Source organism: Tachyglossus aculeatus, chromosome X4 (assembly GCF_015852505.1).
Source record: "Tachyglossus aculeatus isolate mTacAcu1 chromosome X4, mTacAcu1.pri, whole genome shotgun sequence".
In the NCBI taxonomy this organism is placed as follows: Eukaryota; Metazoa; Chordata; class Mammalia; order Monotremata; family Tachyglossidae; genus Tachyglossus; species Tachyglossus aculeatus.
Genome location: NC_052098.1, coordinates 29,480,930 through 29,499,585, shown reverse-complemented (window position 1 = coordinate 29,499,585; position 18,656 = coordinate 29,480,930). Strand labels below are relative to the sequence as shown.

The 18,656-nt window shown below is 41.3% G+C and overlaps 1 protein-coding gene across 1 annotated transcript in view; it reads right to left on the bottom strand.

Moving 5' to 3' along the window:
- The window catches only part of SVEP1 (sushi, von Willebrand factor type A, EGF and pentraxin domain containing 1), a 230,078-nt gene that overhangs the window by 192,169 nt on the left and 19,253 nt on the right, over window positions 1–18,656 (bottom strand). The window contains exon 2 of the mRNA XM_038769610.1: window positions 1,730–1,985. Within this exon, the coding sequence (XP_038625538.1) occupies window positions 1,730–1,985 (256 nt within the window). The remainder of the gene's footprint in view (window positions 1–1,729; window positions 1,986–18,656) is intronic.

Genomic DNA, 18,656 nt, shown 5'->3' with positions numbered 1-18,656 from the left:
AAACCAAAAGAATGAAACAGACAATGATGAATCTCTGGTTGATCATCATTATCATCACTGCCTTCCAAAACTGTAATTTCTTTCAGTAAGAGAGGAAATTTACATTCCAAGCAGTATCCCACTATTTAAACACATTATTTTCCATAAGAGAGTACAAATCATTTCTACAATCAGAAGTCTATAACCATTTCAATCTGGATCTTGTTATAAGGATTTCACAAGCTATTAAGGACCCAGGCTATGGTGGTATTTAAGTACATAAGTGGGAAAATTTAGATGCAGCATCCCCACCTCAGTGTTTTCCACCTCAGTGTTTTCATTACTTCACTATCCCAACATCTCCTTTTAAAAAGAATCACTACCATTACTTCAGATTACTGATGTTTGTGGCTACAGTGAAGAAGCAACATGGCCTAGTGGGGGCTTGAGAGTCAGAGGACCTGTGTTCTAATCCTGGATTTGCCACCTGTCTGTTGTGTGACCTTGGGCAAGTCACTTAACTTCTCTGAGCCTCAGTTTCCTTATCTGTAAAATGGGGATAAAGACTGTGAGCCCCATGTGGAACAGGGACTGAATCCAACCTTATTAACTTGTATCTACCACAGCATTTAGTACACTGCCTGGCACATAGTAAGCACTTAAATATCATAAATAATAATAATATAGTGATGTGATCCCACAGTGAAATTTAGCTGTAGTGTTTCTAGCTTTTAAGATTGTTTTCCCACATATAACAATCAAATTTTCTCTATATTCTTTCATTCATTCAATCGTATTTATTGAGTGCTTACTGTGTGTAGAGCACTGTACTAAGCACTTGTGAAGTACAAGTCAGCAAGATATAGAGATGGTCCCTGCCCAACAATGGGCTAAGCATTTCTGTCAGGTCTTATGCATGTAGATAAATCTAAATCGGACACTGACAACCTCTAGCAGCCTCCTCCAAGAGGTCTTCACAGATTAAGCCCCCTTTTTCCTCTCCTCCTCCCCATCCCCCCCCCGCCCTACCTCCTTCCCCTCCCCACAGCACCTGTATATATGTTTGTACAGATTACTCTATTTTACTTGTACACATTTACTATTCTATTTATTTTGTTAATGATGTGCAACTAGCTTTATTTCTATTTATTCTGATGACTTGACACCTGTCCACATGTTTTGTTTTGTTGTCTGTCTCCCCCTTCTAGACTGTGAGCCCATTGTTGGGTAGGGACCGTCTCTATATGTTGCCAACTTGTACTTCCCAAGCGTTTAGTACAGTGCTCTGCACATAGTAAGCAATCAATAAATACGATTGAATGAATGAATGAATGAGAGAGGGCACCTTGTCAGACCCTTCTGTCTGGCACGTTAAACCCTTGCTTCGTTTGGACATCAGGGAAAGTTGGAGATGCTAGCGGCTACATCCATAACCAAAAGGATAGCTATCGAGGAGGGCAACTATTATACTGTCAATGGAAAACAGCTGGGTTTTCACATGTTCATTGGCAAACTATGTAGACCATCATTCTCAGGGATAGAAGGTGTAATCCACACATACACACGCCTTCCACTAAGATGACACTCAATATGCACTTGAGTGCTAGGGTATCTTATTCACTTCCACTCAGGTAGGTCTAATACTATAGTGGCTGTCAGAGTACTCTGGGATCGAAAGAATAGGGAAAAAGCTTACAGATATTAAAAATGCCATCAACTGAGGCATTTGCACTTATGAGGTTTTCACTACCTTCGTGCAGGGCTCGACGAGCCAGAGCCTCAAACTCTGCAAAGCTGTGGAGTAAGTAGCAATGTTCCTCTTTTGGTGTGGAAGCCATGTCATTCAGCTCCCGGATGTTCCCCTGCCATATCCCAAATGTGAAGATCTCCACTCCAAACTCCCGTAAAGATGTTGCAATGGGTCTCGGATCACCTCCGTTGGAGTAGCCATCGGTGATGAGAAATATAACTTTTGTGGCATTCTCGCGGGAGTGACGCAGTATTTGCTGTAAGAGAACAAGCAAAGTTATCATTCTTTGGTGCTTTTATTAACAAAATATTCTCTATGATTCATTAGTCAATCCTTTGGGGAGATGGTGGCAATCACTACAATCTTCCAAAAAGATAAAGTGAGATATTAACCAGTTAATTATTTAGTCCAGGAAAAAGAACCTTCCCCATTTTTCAGCCTCCCAGGGAATGAAGCCCAATTCTACAATGCCCAGCTACTTCAGTTTCATGTGGTTCCAAGAGCAAAATCAGCTCCTCAAAGACTAATTAGGAAAAAGGCATATAACAGTCTGCATTCTGCTGTATCCCCCACATGATTAACGATGGCTGATCTGTTAACAGATTTTCCATTTCCAGAAACAGATTCTGAATCAGACGGTTATGCTGCTTAATTTGACCCATGCGAGGCCACCCAGTATCACAGAAGATGAGTAATTTCCAAGGAGAGACTGGCTGCAGAACCAAGCATCAACCCCAATGTGACAAGAGGATTTCGTTCTAATATGCAGGCCTCTTATTTCCACCAGAGATGTGAATTGCTTTTTGAGACTGTAAGCTCATTGTGGGCAGGGTGCATGTCTATCAAACTGTCGACCAATCATATTTACTGAGAACTTGCTGTGTGCAGTAGAGCACAGTACTAAGTTCTTGGGAGGGCACACTACATCAGAGTTGGTAGGCATGTTCCCTGACCACAATGAGCTTACAGTCAGAGGGGGCTCACAGTCTATGACCAACTTTGTTGTAGTGTACTCTCCCAAGTGCTTAGTACAGTGTTCTGCATATAGTAAACACTCAATAAATACCACTGACTGATTGCAGGATACACGTTACAAAAAGGTAAGATGTTGATTGCTCTTGGAGTATCTGAAGTAAGGTCACAAGTAGCCAGTAACATACATCCTGTAGCTAAATTTCAGAACAAGTGCCTTTTTACCATATAATGCAATGAGGGCTTTTCATTAGTAACAAGCAGGAAGGATAGGAGAGCATCAGGATGGGTTTTCTGGTGCCCTTCTAGGAGAGCAGGTCATTTTTAAGCCTCATTCCATGGGAATCCAGAAGCTACAGAGTGTTAGCAACCTCAGTTTTTGAATAGGAAAGCCGAAGGTTAAGAGGCATTTTACCAAGCTCACCCAGGAGGGATAAAATCAAGTATAAATCCTAGGTCCTTCTAAACCCACCTTCACTAGTCTATATAGAGCACAATATTCACTAAAACACAGCCCCTGGTTATACACAGCCAAACATCTTCCATCTAAACTTTGGGCAGTACACCTTCATAACCTCAATTATGGCCAATGGGACTTAAAGCCTCTCTTTGAGCATTCGTGAAAGTAGTCAAAAATGAGTTGTATTAGATGGGTCGGATTACTGCTGTGAAAAAATCTCCTTCACACTAAGCCTTCCCAGACTAAGCCCTCTACTTCCTCATCTACCCTCCCCTCTGTGTTGGCTATGAACTTGGCAGTATACCTCCTAAACACTTTGATACTCCCCCCAGCCCCACAATACTTATGCAAATATTCTTATATTGAATTATTTTCCCTATTGCTAATCTATTTTAATGTCTGTCTCATGCTGCAGATTGTAAACTCCTTGAGCACAAGGATCATATCTGCAAACTTTGTTGTAATTTCAAAGCATTTAATATGAGTTTCTGGATGAAGTAAGCAATCAATAAATACCACTGATTGACTGATTGATTCTGCATAGTGCCATGGAAAAAAAAACAATTAGGAACTGTTACTACTATACAGAAATAATCCAGAAAGATTAACAGATCTATAATGGGTTCATTCTCAGTGGCTCGGTTATCCCTGGACTATATTCATTCATTCATTAGTATTTACTGAGCGCTTACTGTGTGCAGAGCACTGTACTAAGCGCTTGGGAAGTACAAGTTGGCAACTTATAGAGACGGTCCCTACCCAACAGTGGGCTCACAGTCTAGAAGGGGGAGACAGAGGACAAAACAAAACACATTAACAAAATAAAATAGAATATGTACAAGTAAAATAAATAAATGAATAGATAAATAGAGTAATAAATACATGTATGATTAACTCGTCATACTTGGCAGTAAGCAATTTAATTGGGTAACAAAGACATACATTAACCACAGTATTTTTGAGACAACTGTACTAGGTTGAATAAAAAGTATAAGTGCCTATATACTAAAGTGGTGAAAATTTGGAAAACATGGTTTCCTTTCCCTGGATTTTTGCTTAGTGCTAATTTTTTCATTTCACTTTAGTTGCTTCCCAGGTAGTTTTTTAAGCTCCTTGAGGGCCGAGATCACATCCATTAATTTTAGTGTATTTTCCCAAACACTTCATACAGTGCTGTGCACACAATATGTGCTCCATAAATGCTACTGTTTGAAATTATATGAAGAAAAATTTTTGCATATGTAACTTCAGGATTTCACACTGCTTGCCAAAGGTCGCAGTGTTCAATGAAAATAGCATGCCTAAATGCTTGCAAATGATCAACTTAAGCATTCATTTATGTTTGCAAGATCCAGAATAATCTTATACTAGGTTTCAGAGAGTGTTGTTAAATACATGTATCCTGGTAAAATTTTTCAAAAGGAAAAAAAAACTGCTCCAATATTTTTTTTTGGTTTTTTATGTCATTTGTTAAGCGCTTACTAGGTGTTAGGCATTGTTCTGAGTGCTGGGGTAGATACAAGGTAATCAGGTGGGACACAGTCCATGTCCCAAATAGAGTTCACAGTCTTAATCCCCATTTTACAGATGAGGTGACTGAGGCACAGAGAAGTTAAGTAACTTGCTCAAGGTCACACAGCAGACAAGTGGCAGAGCCAGGATTAGAAGCCAGGTTCTTCTGACACCCAGGCCCGTGCTCTATCCTCTAAGACACATTGCTTCTCAACAGCTACTAGTCCTGAACAGCACAAATGTATTCCCTGGAGATGTGACAGAAGTGACATCTCCCTTTATTTGGTGGCTTCATTCTCAGCCTGCATGTTTGCCATGGGAATGAAGGAACACAGTACTTAATTTTAATGCATCAAAAAGAAAACAAATGACCTCTCTTGGATTTGATTTTTAAAATTCATAAACCACAAAATAATTACTAAACTTACCAATTTATCTGCATACCCTATTTTAAATTCTGCACTTCATCTGAAGCAAAACTAGTAAAACTGCAAAATATAGTCATGTGAATAAAGTAAGAAATACATGAAAGAAGATCTTTATTTGGCTTTAAAGCAGTGAATTGAAAGTTGAATCAGATGACCAAAATAAGTCTATATGGAATTTATTACTACAGGAAGTTGGGGAGACAAAACAGATCAACAGGTTCAAGAAGAGCTTGGGTAATTCCCAGATGATGGGTCCATAATGAATTACTAGGGAAGACAATTGGGAGCATTAAATGGGAGGCACAAAAATTATAGGGCTCATGAGAGTTGAGCGTTAGGAACAGTAACTCCATGATGGGTTATTACAGATGTTAAAAGATATATCCCTAACTATGAAGGTGGATCTAAGTAGAGAGGCAATCCACTCAGTTCCTCCAAGCACCCTTTGACTCTTTGGTGCCACTTTCAGTAAAGAATACTAGGCTGAAGGGACCCCTGATCTGGCCCATAATCACATATCTTGTGTTCTTGTATTCTTACATTTTCTGATTCTCTGAAATTCAATTAGATCTCACTTCTTGGCTGTTCACAGTTCAACATGTCAATGTAGGTGGTTTGGACAGAGAAACCACCACTGAAAAGAGATATGTTTCTCTTTAGGGGGCGGTTTGTGTGTGTGTGTGTGGGGGGAGGGGGGTCGGACAGACATCAAAAAAAGCAGTCTTTATTTTTCAAAATAAATCTCTTAATAAAGGAATGTGTGCTTGTTTTCAGTGCCTCTACTGCATTAATACGAACAACTTCTTTACAGCACTCAAAATGGAAAATGAGTTATGCTTCAAACAAAACAAATAAATAAAATCACCCAAACTCACCATTTAGAACCAATTGATGCCATATTTACTTGCATAATTGTCCCCCTTTTTCAATAATTTTCACAACGCTATAAAAGACAGGGATTTTTCACAGGCCATATAAGAATTACATCTAGAAGTAAAGGGAAGAGGAGAAAACAGAGAATAAAAAAGGGGGAAAGGAGAGGAGAAGTAAGAGAGCAATATAGACTGTGTCTCTTCTACTGAGCTCTCCCAAAGGAATCACACAATAGGCACTCAAGGTATTACAGTAAGCCCCCTACCATCCTCTCCTTCTTCCCTCAGATTGTACCTCTTTCAAAGAAGAAACATATGTACATATTTACTACTCTATTTCATTAATGATGTGCATATAGCTATAATTCTATTTATTCTGACAGTTTTGACACCTGTCTACATGTTTTGTTTTGTTGTCTGTCTCCCCCTTCTAGACTGTGAGCCCACTGTTGGGTAGGGGACATCTCTATGCATTGCCTACTTGTACTTCCCAAGCGCTTAGTACAGTACTCTGCACACAGTAAGCACTCAGTAAATAAGATTGAATGAATGTAAGAAACCTGCCACCCCCAGCCTGAGTCTGTCTTGGCTGGGTTGTCACGTTCTGACCCTTCTTCTCCTACTTCCCCAGAATGTACGTCTATCAATGCTTACAGTTATGTGGTACAAAAAACAGTCTTTTATCAAAATTTGGGGTGGGGCATTTATGCAGTGGAGGTGATTATGCAAGCAAATATGGTACTAACATGCTTTTTTATTTGACGAACTGCCAATTATAGCAAAGTCATATATAGCGGGGCCTAGGGGGTAGACCATGGGCATGGGAGTCAGAAGGACCTGGATTCTAATCCCAGCTCTGTCACACATCTGCTCTGTGACCTTGGTCAAATCACTTACCTTCTTTGTGCCTCAGTTAACTCATCTGTAAAATGGGGGTTAAGACTGTGAGCCCAACGTGGGACAGGGACTGTGTCCATTCCAATTACTTTGTATCTATCCCAGCGCTTACTACAGTGCTTGGCACATAATAATAATTATAATAATAATTATGGTAATAATAATGATAATACAGTACTACTTATTACATGCCAGGCACTGTACTAAGCACTGGGGTGGACACAAACAAATCGGGTTAGGCACAGTCCCTGTCCCACGTGGGGCTCACAGTCTCAATCCCCATTTTGCAGATGAGGAAACTGAGGTACAGAGAAGTTAAGGGACTTGCCCAAGGTCACACAGCAGACAAATGGCAGAGCCAGGTTTGGAACCCATGACCTTCTGACTCCCAAACCCATGATCTATCCACTAGATCATGCTCTTAACAAATACCACAATGATTATTATTATTATTACTGAGAATCAGAGATATATATACTTATATGATTATATAATACAATACATATTATATAATATACAATATATACAATGTATAATATAATATAATACACAGCCTATTTGGTGCAAAAGGTTACGTAAATAAAATGAGTTGGAAGTGGTGAGCATTTGGTATCCAATTGTCAATAAAAGCATAACCAAAGTCTCATCTTAATTTATGGTAATAAATAATTATTCTGTTTTTCTCAAATCTGTCTCCTGGTTTATTAACTAAAACTTACTATAAAATTTTATTAACACACATATTCCCTCAGTCTAATTCCTGCTCTACTATAGTAACAAAAGAATACTGGTTGTCACCAGAAACTCCTGCACATAGGTACAATTTCGGGGAGGAGGAGAAGCAGCAAGGCTAGGACGAGGCCCCAGCCATGGGGTGTCTGAGAAGTGGGGTGTTGGGGGTCTCTTTCCTACATGGTAGGTTGGCAGAGCCTGGTTCCCCACAGTTCCTCACCATTCCTCAGTCAATTGTATTTATTGAGCACTTACTGTGTGCAGAGCACTGCACTAAGTGCTTGGGAAAGTACAACACAACAACATAACAGACATGTTCCCTGCCCACAACGAGTTTATAGTCTGTTCCTCTCCTCTAAGCTCTCCTGGCCAACTCTCTCTAGCTGAGGCCCTTTGATTTCATTTTTGAGATTTGATGGGACCCTTGGATCAGTTTTTCAGAAATAGAGCCTTGTGCTGAACTGGAGGAATCATCAGGCCCACATGCTTACATAGCACTTTTCAAGGAAATCTAAATGTCTCTTACCTAGAGAATGATCACTAACGGCCCTGACGGCTTTCAGATCAGGAGATGCATTTGACATTGCATGTATTTTTGCCAAGCACATAGCATAATATAATGTCATTTTAAGTCCCATTTTTTGGAAGTCAGCTTGACCTTGTTCAAACCCAGAGCTTTTCATTTGCCTCCCAGTTTCCTCCGAATACCGGCATCATTTCTGGGTTGTGGAACTCAGTGGCAGAGGGAGGCCAGTGCTGAAACTATCCACATCAGATATAAAGACACCCAGTATCATATCCTTACTGGGCAAGGAAGAGACCGGCTCAAAAATTGACTATCCAGTAAAAAAAACCAGACAGCTGGTCTCCCGCCACAAATAGTGCTGCTGGAATCAAAGAACTAGGTCTTGAGTAAACTCTATTACATAGCAGGAAACAATATCCAAACCCACTGAATGAAAATATGTTCTCTGTTACACATACTTTCATTATTGTGTCCACAGAGTCTGGCTGGGAACATGATCTCTACTAAGCATTAGCTGATAAATCTGATTTCTCCTTAAAAGATAAAAAAAGGCATCCTGGAAACAGTGGCACACCATCGGGCAAGCAAAGCAGGTTAAACTCCACAGAGGGTATGCCACTAGAAATCTTAGTTCTCCTGCTCCTAGTAGGTCAATCAATCAATCAATTGTATTTATTGAGCACTTACTGTGTGCACAGCACTGTACTAAGCACTTGGGAAATACAAGTTGGCAACATATAGAGACAGTCCCTACCCAACAGTGGGCTCACAGTCTAGAAGGGGAAGACAGAGATCAAAACAAAACATTTTAACAAAATAAAATAAATAGGATATGTACAAGTAAAATAGAGTAATAAATATGCACAAACATATATACATATATACAGGGGCTGTGGGGAAGGGAAGGAGGTAAGGCGGGGGGGATGGAGGGGGGAGGAGGGGGAGAGGAAGGAGGGGGCTCAGTCTGGGAAGGCCTCCTGGAGGAGGTGAGCTCTCAGTAGGGCCTTGAAGGGAGGGAGAGAGCTATCTTGGCAGACGTGGGGTGGGAGGGCATTCCAGGCCAGGGGGATGACGTGGGCCAGGGGTCGACGGCAGGACAGGCGAGAACGAGGCACGGTGAGGAGATTAGCGGCAGAGGAGTGGAGGGTGCGGGCTGGGCTGTAGAAGGAGAGAAGGGAGGTGAGGTAGGAGGGGGCGAGGTGATGGAGAGCCTTGAAGCTGAGGGTGAGGAGTTTTTGCCTAATGCGTAGGTTGACTGGTAGCCACTGGCGATTTTCGAAGAGGGGAGTAACATGCCCAGAGCATTTCTAGGTGTGGCATGAACTGTGGATTCAAACTTAGAAATAACTCCACAGCCAGACAGTGGGATGTTACTGCTGGAGAAAAGAAATGTGATGCCCCCCCCCCCCCACCCATGCACCATGGAAAGGTTGCAGATATTGTTTGAATGTACGCGGTTCTGTTGCCATATCTGGTATGGGCCTTAAACCCTGCAGCCCACTGGCTGGGTCCAGGAACCAAACCAATTAAGGAGGTAGACCCCGCCCAGCTCTGTACCAAATCTGCACCAATCCAGTCCCTACTGTTTTCAAATCTACCAATCGCTGTGATCAGAAACAGCGGTATATAAGCCCATTGCATCGGGCACTCAGGGCCTTTTCCCTTAAGGAAATGAGCCCGCTGGGTGCGTTACCCTCTATTCGGTCTTTGGGGCGTTTTCCCTTAAGGAAATGAGCCCGCCGGGTGCGTTACCCCCTATTCGGTCTTTGGGGCCTTTTCCCTTAAGGAAATGAGCCCGCCGGGTGCATTACCCCCTATTCGGTCTTCGGCCTTACCAATAAAAACTTTATTAAAACGTTCGGCAGTCACATGCTGTCTGACTAATTCTTTAGTCGCCCGGCGACTTGGTGGCCATCCGGAACAACCGCCGCCATCAAATGGACTTAGCAACTTGGCCTTTAAGTCCTGCAGCTGTAACCCTAGTCTCAGAATCCCCCTGCTGTATGAGAAGTAGGTAGAAGAGAACAATAAGGAGACACATTTCAATAGTCAGGGGAAATAAAAACCAGACAGGAATCTATTTTTAAGTCATTTGCACACAGAATCCAAGTTGCCAAAACAGGCTCCTTAAAGGAAGGCAAGACAATGATGAATTTCTCCTCACTTTGTTTATGGAAACACACACACACACACACACACACACACACACAATCTCTCTCTCTGAGTATAGCAGCACCATTAGGAAAACCAAGAAACAGAGAACAAACCTTGCTGGTTGTCATTAAAATTACTCTCACTAACGTCAGATTTTGCGAATTTATTTTTCTGCACACATATTAGAACTTTCTGAAAATGAACTTTCACACTAAATGAGAATTGCATGATAACCATAATTATTTGGTTATCTACTGAATACCTGAGTTATGCATGAAAGAAGCATACTCTACAGCATTTCAGATATGCTTTAATTTAGAGTAAGATTACAAGATTAGATTTCTCACTGGAACACTGATCACTACATGTTCCTTTAGCAGGTACAGAGTGCAGCTAGTGTGATTACCTTGGATTGACTGAATGAAAGAGGTAACCTGATTAATGCAAATGGAAATCATTTACCATTATTACCTTTATCTGAGGAAGTAAATCCATGGGGAGTAATAAATACAATCAATCAATCAATCATATTTATTGAGCACTTACTGTGTGCAGAGCACTGTACTAAGCGCTCGGGAAGTACAAGTTGGCAACATATAAAGACAGTCCCTACCCAACAGTGGGCTCACAGTCTAGAAGGGGGAGACAGAGAACAAAACCAAACATATCAACAAAATAAAATAAATAGAATAGATATGTATAAGTAAAATAAATGAATAAATTTTACATATCTATATGCTGATTAGCACTCAATTGGTTCCATGAAAATAGAGTATTAACCAAAAAATGTTAATGAAGGAAATGAGATAAGGTTTCCTATTCAGCAAAAAGTTATTTTGGACTAAGGGATCTGCCATTATCTATACTAAATATACCTATCACTATCATTGCTAAACTGAAATGATCCCAAGTCTTGTCAAAATACTTCAAAGGGAGGGGAAAGCAGGAAAGTTTACCTTAAGCCAAGGTAAACTTGGCTGTGTTATTGCAAGCTGACAGAGGGCTGTAAGAAATACTAGCATTAAAAGGCAATGGGCTTTCCCTGAAGAGTGCTTAAAGAAAAGCATTCTAACGGGGGACAGGTGCAGAAACCTTTAGGTACGTGGTTCCAAAATATTTGCCTTCCCAAGAAATCTGAACCAGCACTAGCATAGCTGTATTTCACTCTTGAATCTTCCACTTCCATCCACTCACTCATGTTGTTCTCCAGCTTGAAATGTCCCCTACTTTATTTTTTTCGTATTATTTGAGCACTTGCTTTGTGCTAGGCACTGTATTAAGGGCTGGAGTGGTCAGGTTGGACACAGTCAATGTTCCAAATGGGGCTCACAGCCTTAATCACCATTTTACAGATTAGATAACTGAAACAAGTCACATAGCAGACAAATGGCAGATGTGGGATAAGAACCTAGGCCCATGTACTTTCCACTCTTCCATGCTGCTTCTCCCTCCCTCCCCTTGTCAAACAGACCACAGCTCTCTTGACATTCAAAGCCCACCTGATATCTCACCTCTTTGAACAAACTTTCCCTAATACATTTCCTAACGCCCTGAGTCTCAGCATTCCTTCAGCTAACATGGATGACTGTATTTACACCCTCCTCAGCATTAATGGATTCAAATGCAAGGGTGATGCAGAAGGGAATGAGAGAAGAGGAAATGAAGGCATATTGGGGAAGGACTCTTGGAGGAGATGTGCTTTTAATAAGGCTTTGAAGGTGGAAAGAGTGATCATCTGTCGGATATGAAGAGGGAGGGCGTTCCAGGCCAGAGGCAGGACGTGGACAATAGGTGAACTGGATAGACAAGTTCGAGATACAGTGAGTATGTTGGCACTAGAGGAGTGAAATGTGCAGGCTAGGTTGTAGTATTAAAGTAGTAAGGTAAAGTAGGAGGAGGCATTGTGATTGAGTGCTTTAAACCCCTTGGTAAGGAGTTTCTGTTTGATGCGGAAGTGGATAGGCAACCACTGGAGGTTCTTAAGGAGTGGGGAAATGTGGACTCAACATGGTTTTGTAAAAAAAATGATCCGGGCAGCAGAGTGAACTATGGACTGATCTCTGGAGAGACAGGTGGCAGGGAGGTCAGCAAGGAGGCTGATGCAGTAATCAATGAGGGATAGGATAAATGTTTAGATTAATGTTGTAGCAGTTTGGATGGAGAGGAAAGGGAGGATTTGAATGATGTTGGAATGGTTGAACTCTTCTCCATTAGGAGAATTGTGGGCAAGGAACACGTCTTTTTTTTATTCTGTACTTTCCAATCACCTAGAACAGTGCAGCACACCAATTGGGTGCTCAGTGAATGCTACTACTGCTACCAGTATAGCAAATTAACAAAAAAAAACTAGCAATACCACCTTAAGCCAGAAATACCATCAAGTGGCTATATTCATTGATTCAACTGTATTTATTGAGCACTTACTGTGGGTAGAGCACTGAACTAAGCCCTTGGGAGAGTACAATATAATAAGTGCTTACTATGTGCCAGGCACTGTACTAATAAACAAACACATTCCCTGCCCACAATGAACTTACAGTCTAGAAATAGTTTAATAGCCTAGGCCCAGGACTGATTGTGTGGAGTACTGAGGTCTTTATTCTAGGTCTCCTTTGATTCACTGTGTCCTAAGGAAACACATTTCACTCGATCTTGATACTCACAGGACAAAGGTGAAAAGTCAGTAAAATAAGTATGGAGGTGGGAGCTGGTGGTTACCAAGTACGCTGTGAATCAGCAGGATAGCTACTACCAGGGAGGGGCTGGGGGATGGCATGCCCGTAGAAGAGCTGCTAAGAGAAACCCAGCAGCAGGCTCAGGGGAGCACTAAATTAGGAACATGTTCCACGTCAGAAATATGCAGTTATTCCTGGATTGTGTTTAAGATTCACCTCCACATCTATTATGGCTGTGGAAACCATTAACTAATGAAATGCTGGTTATCTGTCTTTGACCAAAGCGTGGTCAAGAGTGGAACAACCCTATTTGGAGACTTACTAGTAAAGGGAGGGAATGGGACATTTGGCTTTCCTCTCAGCAGCCACACCCTTGGGATGCAGGCCTCACTATCTGAACCCACTTATTTGATAACTAAGCTCAGCAATAAATTGGAGTTCAATTGGCAGAACACAGTGGGCAACATCAACTTCTTTTCTCTAACGATGCCGCAATCTTGTGTTCTCTGCTAACCTTCCTTTGAGAATTTTACCAGCAGAACTGGATGTTTTTTGGCTGGAGCTGACTATTCTTTTGCTGTGAAGGTAAAATTAACATTCATTTTTACATGAACAAAGTTTACTGGCATTTGTATTGTAGTCAGCCCCTGCTTAGAATTCATAAATGTCTGGCAGGCAAGTAATCTCCCCTGTGCCTGCAATAGTCATTAGAATGATAAAAATGCAGGATTGTGCAACAGAAAGTTATTAACATCCGATATCCATCACCATTAGGTGACATAAATCCCCAAAGAAGCTAGGCTTCAGTGCAATTGTTTGGCAAGACAGCTTGGATGAAAATTTGGTTCCAAGATAGTGGCTGATTCTTACTTCAACAGAAGTAAAAAAAAAAGTCACAGTGATCTCCCTTGACGACCTCGCCAGGCCATCAGGTATCCCCACTACCTCCCCACCCTCTAGAATCTCTCCCCAATCAGCACTCCGGCCCTTTTTCAACATCTCTCTACCCACACCTGCAGTGGGGCTTTTACATTTATTGTGTACATCCTCCCCTCCCCCTACACCTCCAAATCTCTCTCTCCATCCTCATGCTCTCCCCGACTTCCCCACCCCTCTACATGGCCCTTCCTCTCCAATGCAGCATTAATTTTTGATTTTTTTTTTTTTTTGCTGTTTTAAGCTAGGCTGGCCACTTCCTGAATTGCAGCCCCCAAGACCAGAGCAGTGGAATTTGAGGGTAGCAGGCCCTACCTGGCCCACCCACTCTCAGAGGTGTGGGTCCTTAAGGATCAGCAGGGACCCACTTAGTCATGAGCATGCTCTTCCACATACCTAATTTACTTTCACTTTAGATGCCTAGATCATCTAAAAATAGCATCAACAGAACTACCAACTACAATTTTGCTAAGCATTGGGAATTTAGTGCTCCAACGCCCATGGTGGTGGGGAAAATGAAAGTATTTTCTTTATTCCTGAATTGAGGCAGTTACTGAAAAGACTCCAAACAAAGAAAACGTGTTCCACAGCATTTGGGGGTATTTCAAGTGCATGGGATTTTTTTCTCCTTGAATGATCTGGATGTTTGTCTCTATTCTGCACTTCCCTAAACAGAGACCTGGTGATGAAATTACATTTTACTGCAAATAATAATTCAAATGGTGGTACTTATTGAGTGCTTACTCTGGGCAGAGCACTGCGCTAGCACTTGGGAAATTACATTATAATAGAGTTGGTAGATGCAATCTCTGCCCACAAAGAGCTTAAGAAAACCACTTGGGTAGTTTTAATTGACGGAAGAGGATCAGAGAAATACCACTGCCAGTTTTCATTTATCAATAGCACGTCCTTCCACAGAACATACTCTTCTTCACAGAGCAAGTTTTATTTTTCAATTTAAAGACTGAATATATCGTAAAGGAAACTGCCTCCCCTGTATAAGACACTAGCCAAGCACAAGTATTCAGAACAAAAAAGCTCTACCAACTTCCAAGGCTCCATAGTTACAGCCTCTTGCCATAGAGAAAAATAGTGTCCATGCGTGAGGGCCATATTGTGCAGCAACACAAACAATACTGAGGAGCCCAAAGAGGAGTGAATCGATGACAGGGTATCTAATGAAGACTGACAGATTAAACCACTATGACTTTTTGAGAACCGTGAAAGTGTTTCCGAAAAGTCACAGTGGAGCATTGTGGCAGTAGAGTAGCATAATGGGAGAGTATGGAAATGGGCTTCAGTACGAAACTGAGTTTCAAGTCTCAGCTCCTTAATATGATGTCATGAAAACTCTGAGAAATTTGCATCCTATTGGTGTCTAGGTTTCCTTGGTTGGCCACTTGTTGAGCATGAAAATATTGCCAATTTGCTCTAAGTTTCTCCGAGAACAGACTCTTTACCCAAAAGTTGGGATTCTATTTCTCGCTCCAAGAAGACCAATTTGTTACCCGGGTGGGTCAGCCTGACATGGACATCAGGGCCGGATGAGTGATCTGCATAGACTCAAGTGGAGTGGAAAGAGCTAGAGGAAAAAAAAAAAAAACAACAAAAAGCAAAAACTAAGTCAGTTGTAATTAAAGGCAGCTTATTCTGTGTAAGGTTCATAATGACTAACAAAGCCCTGTGTTCAAAAAAGATCAGTGGACAGATAAAGACAGACAACTCATAAATAATCAAAAAATGCTTTTCAAGTCCACAGAGGAAAAGAGATTCCTTTCGCACAACTAAGGCTTAAGTAAAAAAACCCTCGGATATTTCTGGGCAGAGCCTAGAGTACAATTTGATTCAACTTAACTTTCCAAAATTGAAATATGAAAAGGAAACTCTAAATGCACATTATTTATAGCTGAGACTATTTCATATTATTTTCAATATTATGGGTTCATTCATAAAGACACATTCCAGACATTCTTGATCCTAAAGCCAAGGGGACTTGGAGAGTTCAGCTAATCTATCCCATTGCCTCCAAAAAGGGCCAGACCTAACCCTCCCATACACACGAGAATTTATTCTATTACTATGGGCCTCCGGAAAAGAAGAATCCACAACCTCCCTCAATAACCCAGTCTAATGTTTAACAATCCTCACCATCAGGAAATTCTTCCTTGTAACAAACTAAATCTTTTTAGCTGAAACTTAAGCCTGTTTCGTCTTATTCTGTCCTCAGCAGAGATGGAAAACAGCTGGTCACTATCATAATTAATGGGCAGTTGGAATGCCTTGATATAATTTTTTTTGCAAAATCTACATTACCTTAAAACATTTTATACTAAAAAGCAATTTTTGTTTGCTTATGTGACTGGTAAACTTTTACCTTGCCACATGGGTAGGCTCATCTCCAGGACTAGTCTATCTTTTGATCTAAAGTTCTAGATGTGGAAGATAAACAGCATGATAATTATAATTGCAAATGATATGAAACTAGGAGGAGGTAAGTCTGACGAGTGATCTTGAGGGGTTGGATGTATGGGCAGAAGCATGTCAATAAGATTGAGTCTAAAATACCACAAGCTAATGTATTTGGGAGCTATAGTCCACACTAAATAAAGAACAGGAAGGAGATACTGAGAAAGAAAAGTGGTAAATAGGACTCAAGGGTGAACTTGAAAAGCCAATTAAGTACGAATTTTCATTATGGCATAAAATTGAAAACAAACAAAATGCAGCATAAAACAGAGGTATCACGGTCCAATTTGGGAAAATGATGGTGCGTTATGTGACTCTTGTGAGAATACACCTCGAAGCTGTTTTCTGTTATGTTTCTGTTTTCTGTCTGTTCTGTCATCAATCTTAGAAATATGGGAATTAAAGAAAATTTAGAGGAGAGCAACAGAAAATGAATTAGGGATGGAAGAGATGGGGGTGGGGTGGGAGGGTGAGGATTAAAGAGATTGAATATTTATGGCTTTGCTAAACAATAGATGTCTGAAAGTATTTTAAGGATATAAAACCCAGGAGTGAGCATTTATTTATTATGGTTCAGAGGAATACAACAAGGAGTGCTAAAATGAAATGAAGAAAGGGGGAACATAGATATCATTCCTCAACAGAGAGATATTTTTGATTGGCACAATAAACTCCCTAAAGGAAGTGTTGCAATCCTCAATGCATTTAAGAAAATAACTAAGCTGCAGTTGTTTTCCATGAAAACATTCTGAAACGAGTTCTGTAACACAGTTACCAGATTGAGTTGGATTAAGAATCATACATTCATTCAATCATATTTATTGAGCGCTTACTGTGTGCAGAGCACTGTACTAAACCCTTGGAAAATACAATTCAGCAAGAGAGACAATCCCTGCCCACAATGGGCTTACAGTCTAGAAGGGGAGAGACAGACATAAAAACAAGTAAACAGACATCAATAGCATCAATATAAACAAATAGAATTATAGGTATATACACATCTAAACAAGTAAACATGCATTAATATAAATAGCATTATAGATATGTACATATATACACAAGCGCTGTGGGGCAGGGAGGGGGGTAGAGCAAAGGGAGTGAGTGGGGGCTATAGGAAGTGGGGTTGAGGAAGAGGGGGGCTTAATCTGGGAAGGCCTCTTGGAAGAGGTGAGCTTTCAGTAGGGTTTTGAAGGGGGGAAGTGTGATTGGCAGATTTGAGGAGGGAAGGCATTCCAGGCCAGAGGTAGGATGCGGGTCAGGGGTCGACGGCGAGACAGGAGTGAGAAGGTTAGCACCAGAGTCCTACACAGGGTCGCCATTTGTTCAGGTTTGTACCAGCCTGTCTGGGTTGCAGTTATCCTGTTTCCTGCCCAGTACTGATATGGCACCCTGCTTTACTATCATCATCATCATTATTGTACTTGTTAAGCACTTACTATGTGTCAATCATTGTTCTAAGCACTGCAGGAGATACAAGTTAATCAGATTGGACACAGTCCCTGTCCTACGTCAGTCAACCATATTTTTTGAGAGTTTACTGTGTGATGATGATATTTGTTAAGCGCTTACTATGTGCCAAGCACTGTTCTAAGCACTGGGGGATACAAGGTAATCGGGTTGTCCCACGTGGGGCTCACAGTCTTAATTCCCATTTGACAGATGAGGTAACTGAGGCACAGAGAAGTGAAGTGACTTGCCCAAAGTCACACAGCTGACAAGTGGTGGAGCCAGGATTAGAACTCATGACCTCTGATTCCCAAGCCCGTGCTCTTTCCAGTGAGCCACGCTGCAGCACACTGCACTAAATGCTTGGGAGAGTACAATATAACAGACACTTTCCCTGCACACAGTGAACTTACAGGCTAGAGGACATGGGGCTTGCAATCTGCTATATCCAGTAAGCCTCAGATTTTTTCCACCTTTACTCCCATTCCTGAGTCCCATGGCTCGGAAGTGATGCCTGTGTTAACAGAGATCTTGGAGGGCTACGCAATGGGAAGAACAGAGGTTAGGAGTCCCTCCACAATTCACTCTACATTCTGTGGGTTTGGGTAAAAGGTTCTAAATGGCATCATGTCATGTTGCACGACCTGGGCAATCTACAATAACACGTGGTTAGGGAGGTAGTGTAGCCTAATAGAAAAAGCATGGGGCTGTGAAGTCAGGAGCCTCAGGTTCTATCCCCTATTTGGCCATTTTCCTGTCTTAAGACCTTGGGCAAGCCACTTAAATTTTCTGTGATTTAGTTTCTTCAACTGAAAATGGGGTTGTAAAACTTCCTCCCTCAGATGTGTCTG